This window comes from Pleurodeles waltl, chromosome 8, assembly GCF_031143425.1.
Source record: "Pleurodeles waltl isolate 20211129_DDA chromosome 8, aPleWal1.hap1.20221129, whole genome shotgun sequence".
In the NCBI taxonomy this organism is placed as follows: domain Eukaryota; kingdom Metazoa; phylum Chordata; class Amphibia; order Caudata; family Salamandridae; genus Pleurodeles; species Pleurodeles waltl.
This window is the reverse complement of record NC_090447.1, coordinates 770,149,841-770,174,150: the sequence shown is the minus strand read 5'-3', so window position 1 is coordinate 770,174,150 and position 24,310 is coordinate 770,149,841. Positions and strand designations below refer to the sequence as shown.

The 24,310-nt window shown below is 47.0% G+C and overlaps 1 protein-coding gene across 1 annotated transcript in view; it reads left to right on the top strand.

The window, feature by feature from the left end:
* ZRSR2 (zinc finger CCCH-type, RNA binding motif and serine/arginine rich 2) overlaps positions 1-24,310 on the top strand; it is a 226,800-nt gene that overhangs the window by 37,727 nt on the left and 164,763 nt on the right. The window contains exon 4 of the mRNA XM_069205016.1: positions 19,304-19,412. Within this exon, the coding sequence (XP_069061117.1) occupies positions 19,304-19,412 (109 nt within the window). The remainder of the gene's footprint in view (positions 1-19,303; positions 19,413-24,310) is intronic.

Genomic DNA, 24,310 nt, shown 5'->3' with positions numbered 1-24,310 from the left:
CCAGTGAGCCCTTTATGCCACCCAGCAGGTAGCAGGGCAACTGCAGAAGAGCAGTCGAGATGAGTCCTTTTGCAGCTCAGCAGCCTTCTGGCAGAGGTTCAGTCCCAGTCCTAAAGTACTCTCAAGTCATGGAGTCAGAGCCCCTGTACTTGTAATCCAAAATGTCATTGTTCAGGGGGTGACTTCAAAGGAACACTTTCAAGTGTAACACCACCCTTTTCAACTCAGCCCTGCCTCCAGACATCAGAGGGGGTAATTCAGCCCATTGTGTGAGGGGTAGGACACAGCCAATTGACACGTAAGGTGTGACCGACCCTCTCTCTCAGCAGCCAAGGATGACTATCAGTATCCAGATGCCTTTTCTGTCTTATGAGATACGGGATAATTTTTTCATATATAGTTATATCCCTCATTTTAGCAACCAACACGTGTGTTTTCTCTTTCATCTACTTGCACATGACCCACACTTTGACACTCGGTCAAGGTTTCCTGAATGTTTGCTCTCTGTGGTGGCCTTTATTAAAGCTTATACAATGGATATTTACAGCTACAATGATGTAAACTGTTTTTCCAGATTGGTAAAACCAATTTACACTGACAATTCTGTGAAGGAAAAGGGTCAGTCATTGTTTACTTTGATCATTCTGGGGTTGCATGTTCCTAGAGTTGAAAGTCTCTTTCTCCACTGTGCAGCAAGGCACCAGCACCTCCATTTTGCTGCCAATAAAATAGACCGTTCTCTGTCATGAGATTTCCATTAATATGGCCCCTTGCACCAATGGGCCTGCCTCCACTACCAAAGTATGTTTTTTGGCCTTTCTGCACCAGAAAATGGCCTAAATGTCAGCACTCCAAGCTCAAAGATAGGCAGTAAATCAATTACTGGAAAGAAAAGAGGACTTATTCTAACAGGACTTAATTTAAAAAAATTCATGATGATGATTGCTGTGATAACTTTTACTGGAATCACTCCACTAGACACATTGTTTCTCCTGAAAGGGTCTCTTCTCTGGGATAAGAATCATTCCCACTATCCAGCAGCGAGTTTCAACTGTGAAAGTACCTGTAGGGCTCTTGAGGATCAAGAGGGTCAAGATTGAGGGCAAAGCTCTAACCCAGGAGAGTGGAAGACTTTGTACCTGGGGAAATTGGGCTCTGTGGGCATCACACTACCCTTCTATTAACTTATTAACTAGTCCTAGTTTCTGGTGGGCCGCCTTCTTCCTGGGGTGGGAAGATTGACTAGGAGGTTAAGAATCTGCATTCATAGGGGAGGTGAAAGGCAGTTATCTGTCGGTTTCGGGAGACATCAGGCCTTGTGCTGGTTACAGTGGGGCTCCATCCATTATCCAATCTCTCATGTCTAGTTGGATTCATCTCAAACCATTTGATGAGGGAAAAGGCTGCTGTTTTTGCTGTGGCTTAGAGGAATTGTACACTATGTGGGTGAGGGGGAAGCTTGATCTAGCATGTCAATGAAGGGGAAAGACTTTGTGAGGCTGTGGGGTTGGAAGGATTTGTGATCTATGCTGGGTGTTCCTAGCCAGCCTTTCCCTAGTTTATAATCCTTTGTTACTAGTTAGTGGGTATGCCCTCTCTTCCCTACTCCACATTAAACCTGTAGAGGGTTTGTTTATGAGAATTTTGGAGGTATCAGATTCTGTGGCGAGGTGGCATCCTATCTTTCTGTATCCTTAGAGTTTAGTGAGCTTCCCCTGTCCCAGGGAAAGGAGGACAGATTGCGTACATCAATCCACTTCTTCATCGATGATGTCTGTATTTTTTCAGCATATGGTGTCACAGATCTAGAATGGGAGGTCACACAGTGGTCGCGGACGCCATTCTGCTATCAGCCAAGATTTTCTTGAGCCCTGATGCTACAACGTGGAGTGAATGTCCTCCTCATTACATAGATCTCTTCTGTCTTTATTAACTAAACATGTGGAAGCAGCAAAATCTACAAGTTCTCTGCTTTTGTGAATCTTGGGCCTTTATGTATAGTTGATTACTTTGTGTTACAGTGGTCTTTTCTAAGCCTGCTGTTTTTGAGAAATGCTTCGAAATATGTATTAACCCCTTAGCTGCTGGGCCTTCCCCCCCCCCTCCCCCAGTGCTGAGCCCCTTTTTTGGCTATTTGGGATAGTTTGCTCTTACGCCTTCATAACATTTTGTCCACTCCAAATTTGCGTCCTTTTTTCACAACATCCTAGGTATTCTAAAGGTACCCAGAGTTTGTGGGTCCCTCTGGATGAGACCAAGAAATTAGCCAAAATACAGTGGACGTTTATTTTTTTTATTTTGCCCGCGACAGGCAACGCCTTAAAAAAACAACATGGACACATCACATTTTTACATTGAAATCTGACGTGTTTTTTACAAAGTGCCTAGCTGTGGATTTTGGCCTCTAGCTCAGCCGGCATCTAGGGAAACATTTATGGAAAGTAGCCACTTAGGGTAATCCAGAATGGGGTGACTTGTGGGGATCTTACCAGGTTCTATTACCTAGAATCCTTTGCAAACCTCAAATTTTTTTTTTTTGGGGGGGGGGGGGGGGGGAACACTTTTCCCTCACATTTCGGTGATTCAAAGTTATAGAATCTAATAGGACCCACACATTTCCTTACACCCAGCATTCCCCCAAGTCTCCCGATAAAAATGGTACCTTACTTGTGTGTGTAGGCCTAGTGCCCGCGACAGAAAATGCCGTAAAACACAACATGGACACATCACATTTTTTCAAAGAAAACTTACCTGTTTTTTGCAAAATGCCTAGCTGTGGATTTTGGCCTCTAGCTCAGCTGGCACCTAGGGAAACCTAGCAAACCTATACGTTTATGAAATCTGGACACCTACGAAAATTCAGAATGGGGTGACGTGGGGCTCCCACCAGGTTCTGTTACCCAGAATCCTTTGCAAAACTCAGAATTTGGCAAACAAACCCACTTTTTCCTCACATTTCAGTGATGGAAAGTTCTGGAATCACAAGGGAGCTACAAACTCCCTTCTACCCAGCGTTCCCCCCCAGGTGTCCCGATAAAAATGGTACCTCACTTTTGTGGGTAGGCCTAGCGCCTGCAACAGGAAATGCCCCAAAACACAACATGGACACATCACATTTTCCTAAAGAAAACTGAGCTGTTTTTTGCAAAGTGCCTAGCTGTGGATTTTGGCCTCTAGCTCAGCCAGCACATAGGAAAACCTAGGAAACCTAGACAAATCTGAAAAATTAGACACGTAGGGGTATTCAGAATGGGGTGACTTTTGGGGCTCTTGCTAAGATATGTGTAACCCACAATCCTTTGCAAATCTCAAAATTTGGCACAAAAAACACTTTTTCCTCATATTTTGGTGCTGCAAAGTTCTGAAATCTGAGAGGAGCCACAAACTTCCTTCTACCCAGCATTCCCCCAAGTCTCCCAATAAAAATGGTACCTCACTTGTTTGGGTAGGCTAGTGCCCGCGACAGGAATGGATCACACAAGGGTCAATAGTAGTCCTTGCATGAGGGCTACTGATAACCCTGGAGTGATCCATTCCTGACGCAGGCACTAGGCACAGGCACACAAGTGTGGATGTGTTTTTATAAGAACACGTGGAGTAACACTGGGTAGTAGGAATTTTGTGATGCCTGCAAATTCCTGTAGTTTCTGTGATTAAAAAAGTAAGGAAAAATAGTGTTTTTAATCAACATTTCACTTTTGCAGGATATTCTGGGTAAGAAAACTTTGTGAAATCCAAACACGCCACACTTTCATGGACTGCCTTGGGTGTCTAGTTTTCAGAAATGTCTGGGTTTGGTAGGTTTCCCTATAGCCGCCGAGCCCAGGACCAAATACTCAGGTGACTGTCTTACAAAACTAGGCTGTTTTGTGGTAGGTAATTTTGATGTCTCCACAATCCGTTTTGGGTACTTCCCTATTGTGGTCACTTGCCCACTCTCTAAAGTGAGGCAGGTTTTCGCTGGAGACTTAGTGGAGCACTAGGTGGTAGAAAATTTGTGGCTGCCTGCAAATTCCAAAACTGGTGAGAGCCATGCAGGTCCTGCACCCTTGGACTCCCCTGGTACTAGTATGTCAAAGTTAATCCACCACTCACACTGGTTGGTTTTAGCACCTGCAGAAATTATGGTTTCAAAGCATGAACACTTATCAAAGTATCTGAATATTGAAACCAAGCCTTCTGAAGGTGGGCCATAAAGCCACATCCTGGCACCAACCTCTTTATGGTCCATTCACGCACAGCAAACAACCCTTTCATACCTCCAACCACTGGCCCAATCCAACCAATCACTGCACTCACATTAACTTACCGCTGCCAGACAAGGGCCCATCACATTCATACGCCACAGGACGGAATAAGTTTGACTACATTTTACCACCTGTCAAGTAACCGCCTCCTTCTTCCTTCTTCCTGAACATTACCGAAGGCGTGCGTAACAAACCTTTACTAATGACTCCCATGACAGCCACCCGAGACACAGGAAGACATGTTTATCATGCGCCTTTATTGCACTCACTGTGCTAAATCCAACTCCTTCATCCATCCAGTGGATGCAAGTTGGGGGTGTCCAAGTATGCCGTACAAAAAGATTGCTCAAACTGAGTGAGCATATCTACCTTTGAAGGGAAACATACTGGGGAATTCTTGTGATGTTCCCTAAAGAGAAGGTCAAAGGCTATAAACAAGGGTAGTGTTTGGCACACAAGGGAGTCCATGAGAACGTAGCATATGTCCCAGCCAACATTATGTGCAGTGCTGCGACTGTAATGCACTTATCATACAGCAAACTGAACATCCACTAAGTTCTGATGGAGGGTGAACATGAAAAGCAGGTCAGACACTGACCCATACTTGTCATTGTCCTTCAGTGCTGGGATGGCACCAATGGGTTTGAATCCATAGGTGTAGATGATGTACATCTGTACTACCTTTACTATTTGCCTTCTACGTGTGCTATACCCCAGTTAAGGCACACCTACCATAGCTTTCCTTACCCATTCATGTCTCTGTTCTCATCAGAGTCCCGACTAATCCTGTATAATTGGCAAGTGAACCGATACTGGTTTGTGGATGCAAGTTGGGGGTGTCTGAGTATGCCTTTGGAGGCCTATTCCCCGAAATGAGCGAGCAGATCCACTGTTGAAACTAAGGCAGACATGCTAGCGAAGAAATCCTACGGTCTCTAAAGTAAAAAGTCAAACAAATATCCTGTTGGACTCATTCACCAACACTTCTACTTTTGCTTTGAAAGTGAAGCTACAAATTGAGTTTGCACACTTTCAAACAAGTAGAAATGTTGGTCAATATGTCCGACAGGACAACTACACTTACTCTGCTTTTTGTTGGCAATCATGGTGGTCCTTGTGTAGCATAGATAAGTTCCGTAACAAGCACTTCAAAATTAAGTCATGCTTTTAACATTCTGCCACACAGGGTACTCCATGACAATGTAGCATATGCTCTGTCCACTAGTATGTGCAGTATGGGGACTATAATGCACGTTAATTGAACAGAACACCTACCACGTTCTGACGGTGGATATAGGTCTCAAGCAGGCCATAAGGAAGTCCATGATTTCCTGAAGCAGATGACATAAAATTCTGTGGCTGCTTGCCTAACAAAGCATTGGTCAGTGGATGTTTGGTATCCATGCACAGCCACTGAAAGGATTACCCAACGGCAGCTCCACCTCTGTCAATTTCCCAGAACTTTGCTTTAGTTGATACAACGTAAAGCAAGTAGGGACACAGAGGCCTGGTTGAGATGGGCACTGGGGACAGTAATATCGAATCTGCTGCCGCCTTACATGCTTTGAGCACACTTTACAGTGATGACATGGACGATCCTTTTCGGGTATTTTAGGAATGCGATCAGCAAATTGTCGCTTCTGCAGCCTTGGCACATCCTCCAGAACGTATGAGGTGGAGGCTACTGCCGCTTCTGTAACAACAGTGAGGCTTTCAGTTACAGACAACTGGAAATCAGGTAAAATCATGAGTCTTCCTGTGATTGTCTGGCGGTAAACAACGTAAGCATTGTATGTTGCCATCTAGATCAGGTGGGTAAACAGTTTCTTGTACCAAGTGTGAGTTTTACGACACGCATTATATGGTTTAAGAAACTGGTCGTTCTTGTCCACTCCACCCATGTACTTATTGTAATCAAGTATACAGAGGGGCTTCTGGACTTTGGCCATCTGACCCCAAACCGTGATGGGGGAAGTGCTCTCATCATGAATTGTAGTGAGCATGCATACATCACGCCGATCTAAGAACCTGACTGTGAGCAGTTCGTTGGACGCAATGCAGTACTCTGGGATTTCTGGAGTATCTTGCAAACAAGCTCCTGCGGGAATCCTTTGTGGTTACAACGAAGTGTACTGCAGGCACCAGTGCCAACTTTGTAGAGCTCACTGAACAGCTCTACTCCTGTATAGAAATTGTCCACATAAAGGTTGTAACCTTTGTGAAGGTGAGGCTGGACAAGTTCCCATACAATCCTACCTATGACCTCTAACGTGGGAGGGCAACCTACAGGGTTTAGGGTAGAGTCCTTCCCGCACACACTCTCAAGCTGTACTCATAGCCAGAAGAGCTCTCACACAGCATGTATAGCTTTATGCCATAGCGAGCTCTTTTGCTCGCAGTGTACTGTTGGAACGGCAGCCTTCCTTTGCAAAGGATCAAGGACTTACCACTGCTATATTCTTTCCAGGAGTATAGATGTCTGGAAACCTGAAAGAGAAATGTTTCATGACAGACCGAATTTTGAACAACCTGTCATGGTCTGGATGGTCGCAGGGCAATGCAGCAGAATTGTCATTGAAATACAGCATGCACTGCAGTAGCAAAAAACGATCAAATGTTGTGTTATGGGATGCATTCAAATATCAACAAGAAGCTAAGAGAAAATTATTAGATTCAAATTGGTATGAGGTATCCACTGTTTCAGCATATCGACAATCCGTAAGTAGGTTTCATGATTTGTTGTATGAAAAGGTTAGCAGAGGCCTACTATCTGAGGATGAGTACAGGTTTTTATTGGTACGGAAACCGGTGGCACCTTGCTTCTATCTGTTACCCAAGATACACAAGGATACTTGTAACCCTCCAGGTAGATCTATAGTGTCAGCAAGAGGTAGCCTCTTAGAGAATGCTTCCATCTATTTAGATCATTGTTTAAGTCCTTATGTACTCAGTTTGAGTTCTTATTGTAAAGACACTACAGACTTTTTGACAAAGATATAGGACATCCCATGGCAAACTCATTACATCATGGTAACTATAGATATTGTATCGCTGTATACGTGTATTCCACATGAGAAGGGAATACAGGCATGTAGACATTTTTTTCATACATGTGTGCTTTCCCTGGGGCCGATCGTGGCAAAGCACACATGTATTTAAAAAAAAAAGGGGGATGGGGGGTACGGGGAACTATTGCGATAAAATTCAGCCCCAGGGGTTGCCATTTTGTTATTTCTTTTTTAAAAAAACATTTATTTTATTATCTGGGGAAGAACCCCCACTTTAAAAAAAATGTTTTTTTATGTATGCCCTCAAGGAAGGGGGGGGGGCATTTACATGGGGGACGACACCACCCCCTCCCCCCCTGAAAAAAAACAACAAGATCCCTGGTGCCTGGGGGCGTTTCCTGGCCATGGATTGCAGCTGCACTGCAGTCCATGACCAGGAAACTGTTCTAGGAAGGTATTGATGGAAAGGGGGGACTCTCCCCTTTCCATCGATGCCTCCCTGGCATCTGGGAAGGATGTTTTGGCCTTTTGTTTTTCCATCACTGGAGTAGGGAGAGGATGCTTACCTGCTGCTCTGGTAGGTAAATATGTGACGTCAGTGCGCCTCACGGAACGCTGATGTCACAGAGGGGCTGGTCAGGAGGCGGGGGAGACGCAGAAGTTCTTCCGCGTCTCCTGAAGTAATAAAAAAAAAAAATCCTCCGATGCATTGCACCAGGGGATTTTTTAACCCCCTCCCAGGGAGGTAGTGTGGCCATCGGCCGCACTGTAGGGGTTAAAAAGGTGCATGTATATATTCTGCTTCCAGTGCTATTATCTGCTTGGTTTTCTATTCATGAGCCTATTATTATAAAGAGGATCCCTGTAAGGAAATGCCTCCTTGGCATGGTTACCCCCTGACTTTTTGCCTTTGCTGATGCTATGTTTTGAATTGAAAGTGTGCTGAGGCCTGCTAACCAGGCCCCAGCACCAGTGTTCTTTCCCTAACCTGTACTTTTGTATCCACAATTGGCACACCCTGGCATCCAGGTAAGTCCCTTGTAACTGGTACCTCTGGTACCAAGGGCCCTGATGCCAGGGAAGGTTTCTAAGGGCTGCAGCATGTCTTATGCCACCCTGGGGACCCCTCACTCAGCACAGACACACTGCTTGCCAGCTTGTGTGTTCTGGTGAGAACAAAATGAGTAAGTCGACATGGCACTCCCCTCAGGTTGCCATGCCAGCCTCTCACTGCCTATGCAAGTATAGATAAGTCACCCCTCTAGCAGGCCTTACAGCCCTAAGGCAGGGTGCACTATACCATAGGTGAGGGCACCAGTGCATGAGCACTGTGCCCCTACAGTGTCTAAGCCAAACCTTAGACATTGTAAGTGCAGGGTAGCCATAAGAGTATATGGTCTGGGAGTTTGTCAAACACGAACTCCACAGCACCATAATGGCTACACTGAAAACTGGGAAGTTTGGTATCAAACTTCTCAGCACAATAAATGCACACTGATACCAGTGTACATTTTATTGTAAAATACACCCCAGAGGGCACCTTAGAGGTGCCCCCTGAAACCTTAACCGACTATCTGTGTAGGCTGACTGGTTCCAGCAGCCTGCCACAACCGAGACGTTGCTGGCCCCATGGGGAGAGTGCCTTTGTCACTCTGAGGCCAGTAACAAAGACTGCATTGGGTGGCGATGCTAACACCTCCCCCAGGCAGGAGCTGTAACACCTGGCGGTGAGCCTCAAAGGCTCACCCCCTTTGTTCCAGCACCGCAGGGTACTCCAGCTAGTGGAGTTGCCCGCCCCCTCCGGCCACGGCCCCACTTTTGGCGGCAAGACCGGAGAAAATAATGAGAATAACAAGGAGGAGTCACTGGCCAGTCAGGACAGCCCCTAAGGTGTCCTGATCTGAAGTGACTCTAACTTTTAGAAATCCTCCATCTTGCAGATGGAGGATTCCCCCAATAGGGATAGTATTGTGACCCCCTCCCCTTGGGAGGAGGCACAAAGAGGGTGTACCTACCCTCAGGGCTAGTAGCCATTGGCTATTAACCCCCCAGACCTAAACACGCCCTTAAATTTAGTATTTAAGGGCTTCCCTTAACCTAAAGATTTAGATTCCTGCAACTTACAAGAAGAAGAGGACTGCTGAGCTGAAAACCCCTGCAGAAGAAGAAAGAAGACACCAACTGCTTTGGCCCCAGTCCTACCGGCCTGTCTCCTGCCTTCCAAAGAAACCTGCTCCAGCGACGCTTTCCCAAGGACCAGCGACCTCTGAATCCTCATAGGACTGCCCTGCTTCAAGAAAGACAAGCAACTCCCGAGGACAGCGGCACTGCTCCAAAAGAACTGCAACTTTGTTACAGAGGAGCAGATTTAAAGACCCCTGCAAATCCCCGCAAGAAGCGTGAGACTTGCAACACTGCACCCGGCGACCCCGACTCGACTGGTGGAGAACCAACACCTCAGGGAGGACCCTCCGGCGACTCCGAGACCGTGAGTAACCAAAGTTGTCCCCCCTGAGCCCCCACAGCGACGCCTGCAGAGGGAATCCCGAGGCTCCCCCTGACCGCGACTGCCTGACTCTAAAATCCCGACGGCTGGAAAAGACCCTGCACCCGCAGCCCCCAGCACCTGAAGGAACGGAACTTCAGTGCAGGAGTGACCCCCAGGAGGCCCTCTCCCTTGCCTAGGTGGTGGCTACCCCGAGGAGCCCCCCCCTTGCCTGCCTGCACCACTGAAGAGACCCCTTGGTCTCCCATTGAAACCTACAGAGAACCCGACCCTTGTTTGCACACTGCACCCGGCCGCCCCCGCGCTGCTGAGGGTGTACTTTCTGTGTGGACTTGTGTCCCCCCCGGTGCCCTACAAAACCCCCCTGGTTTGCCCTCCGAAGACGCAGGTACTTACCTGCTCGCAGACTGGAACCGGGGCACCGCCTTCTCTCCATTGAAGCCCATGTGTTTTGGGCACCTCTTTGACCTCTGCACCTGACCGGCCCTGAGCTGCTGGTGTGGTAACTTTGGGGTTGCTCTGAACCCCCAACGGTGGGCTACCTTGGACCCAAAACTGAACCCTGTAGGTAATTTACTTACCTGCTAAAACTAACAATACTTTACCTCCCCAGGAACTGTGAAAATTGCAGTGTGTCCACTTTTAAAACAGATATTTGTGTTTTATGTGAAAAGTATATATGCTACTGTAATTATTCAAAGTTCCTTAAGTACTTACCTGCAATACCTTTCAAATGAGATATTACATGTAGAATTTGAACCTGTGGTTCTTAAAATAAACTAAGAAAATATATTTTTCTATAACAAAACCTATTGGCCTGGAATTGTCTTTGAGTGTGTGTTCCTCATTTATTGCCTGTGTGTATGTACAACAAATGCTTAACACTGCTCCTTGGATAAGCCTACTGCTCGACCACACTACCACAAAATAGAGCATTAGTATTATCTCTTTTTGCCACTATCTTACCTCTAAGGGGAACCCTTGGACTCTGTGCATGCTATTCCTTACTTTGAAATAGAACATACAGAGCCAACTTCCTACATTGGTGGATCAGCGGTGGGGTACAAGACTTTGCATTTGCTGGACTACTCAGCCAATAACTGATCACACGACAAATTCCAAAAATTGTCATTAGAAATTGATTTTTGCAATTTGAAATTTTTCTAAATTCTTTAAAGTCTTGCTAGGGCCTTGTGTTAGTCCCTGTTAGCATTTCTTTTAGAGTTTAAAAGTTGGTAAAAGTTTGAATTAGATTCTAGAACTAGTTCTTAGATTCTTAAAAAGTATTCCAACTTTTAGAAGCATAATGTCTAGTACAGATGTGAATGTGGTGGAACTCGACACCACACCTTACCTCCATCTTAAGATGAGGGAGCTAAGGTCACTCTGTAAAATAAAGAAAATAGCAATGGGCCCCAGACCTTCCAAACTACAGCTCCAGGAGCTTTTGGCAGAGTTTGAAAAGGCCAACCCCTCTGAGGATGGCAACACAGAGGATGATGATAGTGACTTGGAGGAAAATTCCCCCCTACCAGTCCTATTTAGGGAGAACAGGGCCTCTCAAGCCCTGACTCCAAACATAATAGTCAGAGATGCTGCTTCCCTCACAGGAGGGACCAACATCTCTGAAATCACTGAGGATAACTCCAGTGAAGAGGACATCCAGTTAGCCAGGATGGCCAAAAGATTGGCTTTGGAAAGACAGATCCTAGCCATAGAAAGGGAAAGACAAGAGATGGGCCTAGGACCCATCAATGGTGGCAGCAACATAAATAGGGTCAGAGATTCTCCTGACATGTTGAAAATCCCTAAAGGGATTGTAACTAAATATGAAGATGGTGATGACTTCACCAAATGGTTCACAGCTTTTGAGAGGGCTTGTGTAACCAGAAAAGTGAACAAATCTCACTGGGGTGCTCTCCTTTGGGAAATGTTCACAGGAAAGTGTAGGGATAGACTCCTCACACTCTCTGGAAAAGATGTAGAATCTTATGACCTCATGAAGGGTACCCTGATTGAGGGCTTTGGATTCTCCACTGAGGAGTATAGGATTAGATTCAGGGGGGCTCAAAAATCCTCAGCCAGACCTGGGTTGACTTTGTAGACTACTCAGTAAAAACACTAGGTGGTTGGATTCAAGGCAGTGGTGTAAGTAATTATGATGGGCTGTACAATTTATTTGTGAAAGAACACCTATTAAGTAATTGTTTCAATGATAAACTGCATCAGCATCTGGTAGACCTAGGACCAATTTCTCCCCAAGAATTGGGAAAGAAGGCGGACCATTGGGTCAAGACTAGAGTGTCCAAAACTTCCACAGGGGGTGATCAAAAGAAAGGGGTCACAAAACCTCCCCAGGGGAAGGGTGGTGAGACAGCCAAAAACAAAAATAGTAAAGAGTCTTCTACAGGCCCCCAAAAACCTGCACAGGAGGGTGGGCCCAGAGCCTCTTCACAAAACAATTTTGGGTACAAGGGTAAAAACTTTGATCCCAAAAAGGCCTGGTGTCGTAGCTGTAATCAGCCTGGACACCAAACTGGAGACAAGGCCTGTCCCAAGAAAACAACCACTTCCAACTCCACTCCAGCTAACACTGGAATGGCTAGTCTCCAAGTGGGATCAACAGAGCAAATCAGGTGTCCCAGAGCAAATCAGGTGTCACACTGAAGCTACATTAGTCTCTGAGGGTGGGGTGGATTTAGCCACACTGGCTGCCTGGCCCCCTAACATGCAAAAATACAGGCAGCAGCTCTTAATTAATGGGACAAGTGTAGAGGGCCTGAGGGATACAGGTGCCAGTGTCACTATGGTGACAGAGAAACTGGTTTCCCCTGGCCAATACCTGACTGGACAAACCTATCCAGTCACCAATGCTGACAATCAAACTAAAGTACATCCCATGGCAATGGTAACTTTAGAGTGGGGAGGGGTCAATGGCCTGAAACAGGTGGTGGTCTCCTCAAATATCCCATAGACTGTTTGCTTGGAAATGACCTGGAGTCCTCAGCATGGGCTGAGGTAGAACTGAAAACCCATGCAGCCATGCTGGGTATCCCTGAACTGGTGTGTGTCAAGACAAGGGCACAGTGCAAGGCACAGGGTGAAAAAGTAGAGCTGGAGTCTGGAAGAAAGGCCCAGCCTACCAAGAGAAAAGGAAAGTCAGCTGGGAAACCAGCTGCAACACCACAAGAAAAAGAGAACCTCTCTTCTCAGGAAAAAGTTCTGCCCTCTGAGGGAACTGAGCCTATGGAGCTGGAACCTTATCAGGTTGACCTCTTGGGCCCAGGGGGACCCTCAAGGGAAGAGTTGTGTAAGGGACAAGAAACCTGTCCCTCTCTTGAAGGGCTTAGGCAGCAAGCTGCTGAAGAGTCCAATGGCAAGAAAACTGGAACACATAGGGTCTATTGGGAAGATGGACTCCTGTACACTGAGGCAAGAGATCCCAAACCTGGTACCACTAGGAGAGTGGTAGTGCCTCAGGAGTTCAGAGAGTTTATTCTGACCTTAGCCCATGATATTCCCCTTGCTGGGCATTTGGGACAAACCAAGACGTGGGAGAGGTTAGTCAACCACTTCTACTGGCCCAACATGTCCCAGAAAGTTAAGGAGTTTTGTGTCTCCTGTACCACCTGTCAAGCCAGTGGTAAGACAGGTGGACACCCAAAGGCCCCCCTCATTCCACTTCCTGTGGTGGGGGTCCCCTTTGAAAGAGTGGGTGTGGACATAGTGGGTCCACTTGAACCTCCCACAGCCTCAGGAAATATGTACATCCTAGTAGTAGTGGATCATGCTACTAGGTATCCTGAAGCTATTCCCCTTAGGTCGACTACTGCCCCTGCAGTAGCCAAGGCCCTCATTGGTATCTTTACCAGAGTGGGCTTCCCTAAGGAGGTGGTGTCTGACAGAGGTACCAACTTCATGTCAGCATACCTGAAACACATGTGGAATGAGTGTGGAGTGACTTATAAGTTTACTACACCATATCATCCACAAACTAATGGCCTTGTTGAGAGATTCAACAAGACATTAAAGGGCATGATCATGGGGCTCCCAGAAAAACTCAAAAGGAGATGGGATGTCCTCTTGCCATGTCTGCTTTTCGCTTACAGAGAGGTGCCTCAGAAGGGAGTAGGGTTCTCACCCTTTGAACTTCTGTTTGGCCACCCTGTAAGGGGACCACTAGCTCTTGTGAAAGAAGGCTGGGAGAGACCTCTTCATAAGCCTAAACAAGACATAGTGGACTATGTACTTGGCCTTCGCTCAAGAATGGCAGAGTACATGGAAAAGGCAAGTAAAAACCTTGAGGCCAGCCAACAGCTCCAGAAGTTTTGGTATGACCAAAAGGCTGCAATAGTTGAATTTCAACCAGGGCAGAAAGTCTGGGATTTGGAGCCTGTGGCTCCCAGGGCACTTCAGGACAGATGGAGTGGCCCTTACCCAATCCTAGAGAAGAAGAGTCAGGTCACCTACCTGGTGGACCTAGGCACAAGCAGGAGCCCCAAGAGGGTGATCCATGTAAACCGCCTAAAACTCTTCCATGATAGGGCTGATGTGAATCTGTTGATGGTAACAGATGAGGACCAGGAAGCTGAGAGTGAGCCTCTCCCTGATCTCCTCTCATCAGACCCTAAAGATGGCTCAGTGGATGGAGTGATCTATTCAGACACCCTCTCTGGCCAACAGCAATCTGACTGTAGGAAGGTCCTGCAGCATTTTGCTGAGCTCTTTTCCTTAACCCCTGGTCAGACACACCTGTGTACCCATGACGTGGACACAGGAGAGAGCATGCCTGTCAAAAACAAAATCTTCAGACAGTCTGATCAAGTTAAGGAAAGCATCAAGGTGGAAGTCCACAAGATGCTGGAATTGGGAGTAATTGAGCACTCTGACAGCCCCTGGGCCAGCCCAGTGGTCTTAGTCCCCAAACCTCACACCAAAGATGGAAAGAGAGAGATGAGGTTTTGTGTGGACTACAGAGGTCTTAATTCTGTCACCAAGACAGATGCCCATCCCATTCCTAGAGCTGATGAGCTGATTGATAAATTAGGTGCTGCCAAATTCTTAAGTACCTTTGACTTAACCGCAGGGTACTGGCAAATCAAAATGGCACCTGGAGCAAAAGAGAAAACAGCATTCTCAACACCTGATGGGCATTATCAGTTTACTGTATTGCCTTTCGGTTTAAAGAATGCCCCTGCCACCTTCCAAAGGTTGGTGAATCAAGTCCTTGCTGGGTTGGAGTCCTTTAGTGCAGCTTATCTTGATGATATTGCTGTCTTTAGCTCCAACTGGCAGGATCACCTGGTCCACCTGAAGAAGGTTTTGAAGGCTCTGCAATCAGCAGGCCTCTCTATCAAGGCATCCAAATGCCAGATAGGGCAGGGAACTGTGGTTTACTTGGGACACCTTGTAGGTGGAGGCCAAGTTCAGCCACTCCAGCCTAAGATCCAGACTATTCTGGACTGGGCAGCTCCAAAAACCCAGACTCAAGTCAGGGCATTCCTTGGCTTGACTGGGTACTATAGGAGGTTTGTGAAGGGATATGGATCCATTGTGACAGCCCTCACAGAACTCACCTCTCAGAAAATGCCCAAGAAGGTAAACTGGACTGTAGAATGCCAATAGGCCATTGACACCCTGAAACAAGCTATGTGCACAGCACCAGTTCTAAAAGCTCCAGATTACTCCAAGCAGTTCATTGTGCAGACAGATGCCTCTGAACATGGGATAGGGGCAGTTTTGTCCCAAACAAATGATGATGGCCTTGACCAGCCTGTTACTTTCATTAGCAGGAGGTTACTCCCCAGGGAGCAGCGTTGGAGTGCCATTGAGAGGGAGGCCTTTGCTGTGGTTTGGTCCCTGAAGAAGCTGAGACCATACCTCTTTGATACTCACTTTGTAGTTCAAACTGACCACAGACCTCTCAGATGGCTGATGCAAATGAAAGGTGAAAATCCAAAACTGTTGAGGTGGTCCATCGCCCTACAGGGAATGGACTTTATAGTGGAACACAGACCCGGGACTGCCCATGCCAATGCAGATGGCCTTTCCAGGTTCTTCCACTTACAAAATGAAGACTCTCTTGGGAAAGGTTAGTCTCATCCTCTTTCGTTTGTGGGGTGGTGGGGTTGTGTAAGGAAATGCCTCCTTGGCATGGTTACCCCCTGACTTTTTGACTTTGCTGATGCTATGTTTTGAATTGAAAGTGTACTGAGGCCTGCTAACCAGGCCCCAGCACCAGTGTTCTTTCCCTAACCTGTACTTTTGTATCCACAATTGGCACACCCTGGCATCCAGGTAAGTCCCTTGTAACTGGTACCTCTGGTACCAAGGGCCCTGATGCCAGGGAAGGTCTCTAAGGGCTGCAGCATGTCTTATGCCACCCTGGGGACCCCTCACTCAGCACAGACACACTGCTTGCCAGCTTGTGTGTGCTGGTGAGAACAAAATGAGTAAGTCGACATGGCACTCCCCTCAGGGTGCCATGCCAGCCTCTCACTGCCTATGCAAGTATAGATAAGTCACCCCTCTAGCAGGCCTTACAGCCCTAAGGCAGGGTGCACTATACCATAGGTGAGGGCACCAGTGCATGAGCACTGTGCCCCTACAGTGTCTAAGCCAAACCTTAGACATTGTAAGTGCAGGGTAGCCATAAGAGTATATGGTCTGGGAGTTTGTCAAACACGAACGCCACAGCACCATAATGGCTACACTGAAAACTGGGAAGTTTGGTATCAAACTTCTCAGCACAATAAATGCACACTGATACCAGTGTACATTTTATTGTAAAATACACCCCAGAGGGCACCTTAGAGGTGCCCCCTGAAACCTTAACCGACTATCTGTGTAGGCTGACTGGTTCCAGCAGCCTGCCACAGCCGAGACATGTTGCTGGCCCCATGGGGAGAGTGCCTTTGTCACTCTGAGGCCAGTAACAAAGCCTGCACTGGGTGGAAATGCTAACACCTCCCCCAGGCAGGAGCTGTAACACCTGGCGGTGAGCCTCAAAGGCTCACCCCCTTTGTTCCGGCACCGCAGGGCACTCCAGCTAGTGGAGTTGCCTGCCCCCTCCGGCCACGGCCCCACTTTTGGCAGCAAGGCCGGAGAAAATAATGAGAATAACAAGGAGGAGTCACTGGCCAGTCAGGACAGCCCCTAAGGTGTCCTGAGCTGAAGTGACTAACTTTTAGAAATCCTCCATCTTGCAGATGGAGGATTCCCCCAATAGGGATAGGATTGTGACCCCCTCCCCTTGGGAGGAGGCACAAAGAGGGTATATCCACCCTCAGGGCTAGTAGCCATTGGCTACTAACCCCCCAGACCTAAACACGCCCTTAAATTTAGTATTTAAGGGCTTCCCTGAACCTAAAGATTTAGATTCCTGCAACTTACAAGAAGAAGAGGACTGCTGAGCTGAAAACCCCTGCAGAAGAAGAAAGAAGACACCAACTGCTTTGGCCCCAGTCCTACCGGCCTGTCTCCTGCCTTCCAAAGAAACCTGCTCCAGCGACGCTTTCCCAAGGACCAGCGACCTCTGAATCCTCAGAGGACTGCCCTGCTTCAAGAAAGACAAGAAACTCCCGAGGACAGCGGCACTGCTCCAAAAGAACTGCAACTTTGTTACAGAGGAGCAGATTTAAAGACCCCTGCAAATCCCCGCAAGAAGCGTGAGACTTGCAACACTGCACCCGGCGACCCCGACTCAACTGGTGGAGAACCCACACCTCAGGGAGGACCCTCCGGCGACTCCGAGACCGTGAGTAACCAAAGTTGTCCCCCCGAGCCCCCACAGCGACGCCTGCAGAGGGAATCCATTGGCTCCCCCTGACCGCGACTGCCTGACTCTAAAATCCCGACGGCTGGAAAAGACCCTGCACCCGCAGCCCCCAGCACCTGAAGGAACGGAACTTCAGTGCAGGAGTGACCCCCAGGAGGCCCTCTCCCTTGCCTAGGTGGTGGCTACCCCGAGGAGCCCCCCCTTGCCTGCCTGCACCGCTGAAGAGACCCCTTGGTCTCCCATTGAAACCTACAGAGAACCCGACGCTTGTTTGCACACTGCACCCGGCCGCCCCCGCGCTGCTGAGGGTGTACTTTCTGTGTGGACTTGTGTCCCCCCCGGTGCCCTACAAAACCCCCTGGTCTGCCCTCTGAAGACGCAGGTACTTACCTGCTTGCAGACTGGAACCGGGGCACCCCCTTCTCTCCATTGAAGCCCATGTGTTTTGGGCACCTCTTTGACCTCTGCACCTGACCGGCCCTGAGCTGCTGGTGTGGTAACTTTGGGGTTGCTCTGAACCCCCAACGGTGGGCTACCTTGGACCCAAAACTGAACCCTGTAGGTAATTTACTTACCTGCTAAAACTAACAATACTTTACCTCCCCCAGGAACTGTGAAAATTGCACTGTGTCCACTTTAAAACAGATATTTGTGTTTTATGTGAAAAGTATATATGCTACTGTGATTGTTCAAAGTTCCTAAAGTACTTACCTGCAATACCTTTCAAATGAGATATTACATGTAGAATTTGAACCTGTGGTTCTTAAAATAAACTAAGAAAAGATATTTTTCTATAACAAAACCTATTGGCTGGATTTGTCTCTGAGTGTGTGTTCCTCATTTATTGCCTTTGTGTATGTACAGCAAATGCTTAACACTAATCCTTGGATAAGCCTACTGCTCGACCACACTACCACAAAATAGAGCATTAGTATTATCTCTTTTTGCCACTATCTTACCTCTAAGGGGAACCCTTGGACTCTGTGCATGCTATTCCTTCCTTTGAAATAGCACATACAGAGCCAACTTCCTACATTGGTGGATCAGTGGTGGGGTACAAGAGTTTGCATTTGCTGGACTACTCAGCCAATACCTGATCACACGACAAATTCCAAAAATTGTCATTAGAAATAGATTTTTGCAATTTGAGCTATTTTTCTAAATTTTTAAAAGTCCGGCTAGGGCCTTGTGTTAGTCCCTGTTAGCATTTCTTTTAGAGTTTAAATGTTTTGTGAAAGTTTGAATTAAGTGGAACCCTTGGACTCTGTGCATGCTATTCCTTACTTTGAAATAGCACATACAGAGCCAACTTCCTACAATACCAAAATGGAAAACAAAGCGTCACTTGTAAATATTGTTCGAGTATCATCTCTTTAAAAGTATTGAACCTCCTCAAGGTGTCTGCCTTTCAAAAATGAGTAGAATACACAAATTCTTCACAATCTAACCCTGAGGGTTTGGTGGGGTAAACATTTTCCACGATACACTTTGATTCCAAATTAGGAATTACATTACATATTATTGTAAGGGCAGTGACAGCCTTGGATGACTGTCGTCAAATTGCGAAACTTTACCTGCCTTTTCAGGATTGGGTGGGGTGGATCATTTTATTTGATGGGATATAGTTAAACAAATAGCAGTCTTCCCCTCCCATTCTACCCAACACAACCACTTTTTGTCATCCCAACTACAGTTCTTTAATCTGTTTTAATGTTTTCTTTTCAAAAGCCTAATTTTCCTGATTAACATTTACATGTATTGGTAGGCAAAGACTTCATGAGGAATGGCTGCTGAGAGAACAGAAAGCTAATGAAGAATTCAGAATACAAAAGGAAAGAGTTGAGGCTTCAAAGCGACGTCAAGAAGAAGAAGAGGTACTACTTTCTGGTGTAGTTTTACCTTCACCAAGTTCCTTGTTGGAATCTCCAGAAACGTTGATTACTATTAATTGTGTTATTATAATATATTCAGTATGGGATTGGAAGCTCTGTTTTCCTGGTAAACTCTGAAAGCAGAAATATAAAGTTCGATGGCATCTGTCGCTGTAGATACGCATGTTCTGCAATAGCTCGCCATCTGGTGTTGGGCCGGAGTGTTACAAGTTGTTTTTCTTCGAAGAAGTCTTTCGAGTCACGGGACCGAGTGACTCCTCCTTTTGTCTCCATTGCGCATGGGCGTCGACTCCATCCTCGATTGTTTTTTTTCCGCCATCGGGTTCGGACGTGTTCCTGTCGCTCCGAGTTTCGGAACAGAAAAAATAGTTAATTTCGGAAGATTTTCGTCGGTATTGTTGCGTTCGGGATCGGCATACTTACATTCAACACCGCATCGAAGATCGAAGAGCTCCGGTGCCCTTCGGGGTAATTTTTCGATCCTCCGTCGGGGCCTGGTCGGCCCGACCGCGTGCTGAAGAACGCCGATGGAACGGACCCCGTTCCGTTTCTGCCCCAAATGCCACAATAAATACCCCTACACAGACCAACACTTGGTCTGCAACCTGTGCCTGTCACCTGAGCACAGCGAAGACACCTGCGAGGCCTGTCGTGCGTTCCGGTCCCGAAAAACACTCCGAGACCGTCGAGCCAGAAGACTTCAAATGGCGTCCGCACCGACAGCCCGACGGGAGTTCGAGGAACAGGAAGAGGAAGGTACCTTCTCGATCCAAGACTCAGACTCCGAAGGATTCGACGATACACAAACCGTGAGTAAGACGTCGAAAACCACACAAAGAAACATTTACAAGGCCCAGGGGACGCCACTGCCACCAGGCCATGGCTCAACCCATAAAATCGGTGACCGACCGTCGGCACCGAAAAAGGCCCAAACAGTGCCGAGATCGTCCGACTCCGGTCGAGACACCGGCACGCAGCCTTCTCGGGACCGAGAAAGTGCTGGAGACAAGCCTCGACACCGAGATGCCGGTGTGGACACGGCTCGACGCCGAGACAGCGGCACCGAAACAGATCGACGCCGAGAGGTTTCGGCCACGAAAAGGAAAAAAGTCACCTCGGAGCCGAAAAAACACGCAGACAAAGTTTCTACGCCGAAACAAACTGCAAGCGACCCAGCTTCAGGCTCTTATACAGAAGAGCACTCGCTAACCTCCCAAATGCAGAAGCATAGGTTTGAGGAAGAGCTACAAGCAACTGATGCGGACCATACGCAAAAGCGTATCTTCATTCAGCAGGGGACAGGAAAAATAAGCACCCTTCCCCCCATTAGGAGAAAGAGAAGGTTGGAGTTCCAGACGGAACAAGCACCACAACCAAAAGTGGTGAAAAGAGTTACACCACCACCCTCTCCTCCGCCCGTGATTAACGTTTCACCAGCACAAACGCCATCACACTCCCCAGCTCACACCACCATGAGCCAGGGTGACCAAGACCAGGACGCATGGGACCTATACGACGCCCCAGTGTCAGATAACAGCCCAGAGGCATACCCTACAAAACCATCTCCACCAGAAGACAGCACCGCGTACTCTCAGGTGGTGGCTAGAGCAGCACAATTTCACAACGTAAGCCTCCACTCAGAACAGGTCGAGGATGATTTCTTGTTCAACACACTCTCCTCCACCCACAGCTCCTACCAAAGCCTGCCTATGCTCCCTGGTATGCTCCGGCACGCAAAAGACATATTTAAGGACCCGGTCAAAAGTAGGGCAATCACACCAAGGGTGGAAAAAAAGTATAAGCCGCCTCCTACAGACCCGGCTTTCATCACAACACAGCTGCCACCAGACTCTGTTGTTGTAGGAGCAGCTAGGAAAAGGGCCAACTCTCACACATCTGGAGATGCACCACCCCCAGATAAAGAAAGCCGCAAGTTTGATGCAGCTGGTAAAAGAGTCGCAGCACAAGCTGCAAACCAGTGGCGCATCGCGAACTCCCAGGCACTACTTGCGCGCTATGACAGAGCCCACTGGGACGAGATGCAACATCTCATTGAACATCTGCCCAAAGACTTCCAAAATAGGGCAAAACAAGTGGTTGAGGAGGGACAGGCCATCTCCAACAACCAGATCCGCTCCTCCATGGACGCTGCAGATACAGCTGCACGGACAATTAATACATCTGTAACTATCAGAAGGCATGCATGGCTCCGAACGTCTGGATTTAAACCAGAGATTCAACAAGCAGTTCTCAATATGCCTTTTAATGAAAAAGAACTGTTCGGTCCAGAAGTGGACACAGCGATTGAGAAACTCAAAAAAGATACGGACACTGCCAAAGCCATGGGCGCACTCTACTCCCCGCAGAGCAGAGGGAATTACAGCTCATTCCGTAAAACGCCCTTTCGAGGGGGGTTTCGGGGTCAAAGCACACAAGCCAGCACCTCACAAGCCACACCGTCCAGTTACCAAGGACAGTATAGAGGAGGTTTTCGGGGACAATATAGAGGAGGGCAATTCCCTAGAAATAGAGGAAGATTCCAAAGCCCCAAAACCCCTACTACTAAACAGTGACTCACATGTCACTCACCCCCTCCACACAACACCAGTGGGGGGACGAATAGGTCATTATTACAGAGCATGGGAGAAAATCACTACAGACACTTGGGTTCTAGCAATTATCCAACATGGTTACTGCATAGAATTTCTACAGTTCCCTCCAAACATACCACCAAAAGCACAAAATTTAACAACACACCATTCCAATCTCCTAGAGATAGAAGTGCAGGCACTATTGCAAAAGAATGCAATCGAATTAGTGCCAGACACACAAATAAACACAGGAGTTTACTCACTGTACTTTCTGATACCAAAGAAGGACAAAACACTGAGACCAATCCTAGACCTCAGAGTAGTCAACACTTTCATCAAATCAGACCACTTCCACATGGTCACACTACAAGAAGTATTGCCATTGCTAAAGCTGCACGACTACATGGCAACTTTAGACCTCAAGGATGCTTATTTCCATATACCAATTCACCCATCGCACAGGAAATACCTAAGGTTTGTATTCAAAGGAATACATTACCAATTCAAGGTACTGCCTTTCGGATTAACAACCGCACCAAGAGTCTTTACCAAATGTCTAGCGGTAGTCGCTGCACACATCAGAAGGCAGCAAATACATGTGTTCCCATATCTAGACGACTGGCTAATCAAGGCCCATTCGTTAATAGAGTGCTCAAATCACACAAATCATATCATACAAACCCTCTTCAAACTAGGGTTCACCGTCAATTTCACAAAATCCAAAATTCGGCCACGCAAGGTACAACAATACCTGGGAGCCATAATAGACACATCAAAAGGAGTAGCCACTCCAAGTCCACAAAGAATTCAAAATTTCAACACCATCATACAACGCATGTATCCAACACAAAAGATACAAGCAAAGATGGTATTACAACTCCTAGGCATGATGTCATCATGCATAGCCATTGTCCCAAACGCAAGACTGCACATGAGGCCCTTACAACAATGCCTAGCATCACAGTGGTCTCAAGCACAGGGTCACCTTCTAGATCTGGTGTTAATAGACCGCCAAACTTACCTCTCGCTTCTGTGGTGGAACAACATAAATTTAAACAAGGGGCGGCCTTTCCAAGACCCAGTGCCACAATACGTAATAACAACAGATGCTTCCATGACAGGGTGGGGAGCACACCTCGATCAACACAGCATACAAGGACAATGGAACGTACATCAAACAAAACTGCATATCAATCACCTAGAACTTCTTGCAGTTTTTCAAGCACTAAAAGCTTTCCAACCAATAATAGTTCACAAATACATTCTCGTCAAAACAGACAACATGACAACAATGTATTATCTAAACAAGCAGGGAGGGACGCACTCCACGCAGTTAAGCATGTTAGCACAAAAAATTTGGCATTGGGCAATTCACAACCAAATTCGCCTAATTGCACAGTTTATACCAGGGATACAAAATCAACTCGCAGACAATCTCTCTCGAGATCACCAACAGGTCCACGAATGGGAAATTCACCCCCAAATACTGAACACTTATTTCAAACTCTGGGGAACACCTCAGATAGACTTGTTTGCGACAAGGGAGAACGCAAAATGCCAAAACTTCGCATCCAGATACCCACACAAACAATCCCAAGGCAATGCCCTATGGATGAACTGGTCAGGGATATTTGCTTACGCTTTTCCTCCTCTCCCTCTCCTTCCTTACCTGGTAAACAAACTCAGTCAAAGCAAACTCAAACTCATATTGATAGCACCAACTTGGGCAAGGCAACCCTGGTACACAACGCTGCTAGACCTATCAGTGGTACCCTGCATCAAATTGCCCAACAGGCCAGATCTGTTGACACAGCACAACCAAAGGATCAGACACCCAGATCCAGCATCGCTGAATCTAGCAATCTGGCTCCTGAAATCCTAGAATTCGGGCACTTACAACTTACCCAAGAATGTATGGAAGTCATAAAACAAGCAAGAAGGCCATCCACCAGGCACTGCTATGCAAGTAAATGGAAGAGGTTTGTTTGCTACTGCCATATTAATCAAATACAACCATTACACACAACTCCAGAACATGTAGTGGGTTACTTGCTTCACTTACAAAAATCTAACCTAGCTTTCTCTTCCATTAAGATTCACCTTGCAGCAATATCTGCATACCTGCAGACTACCTATTCAACTTCCCTATATAAAATACCAGTCATTAAAGCATTCATGGAGGGCCTTAGGAGAATTATACCACCAAGAACACTACCTGTTCCTTCATGGAACCTAAATGTTGTCCTAACTAGACTTATGGGTCCACCTTTTGAACCCATGCACTCCTGC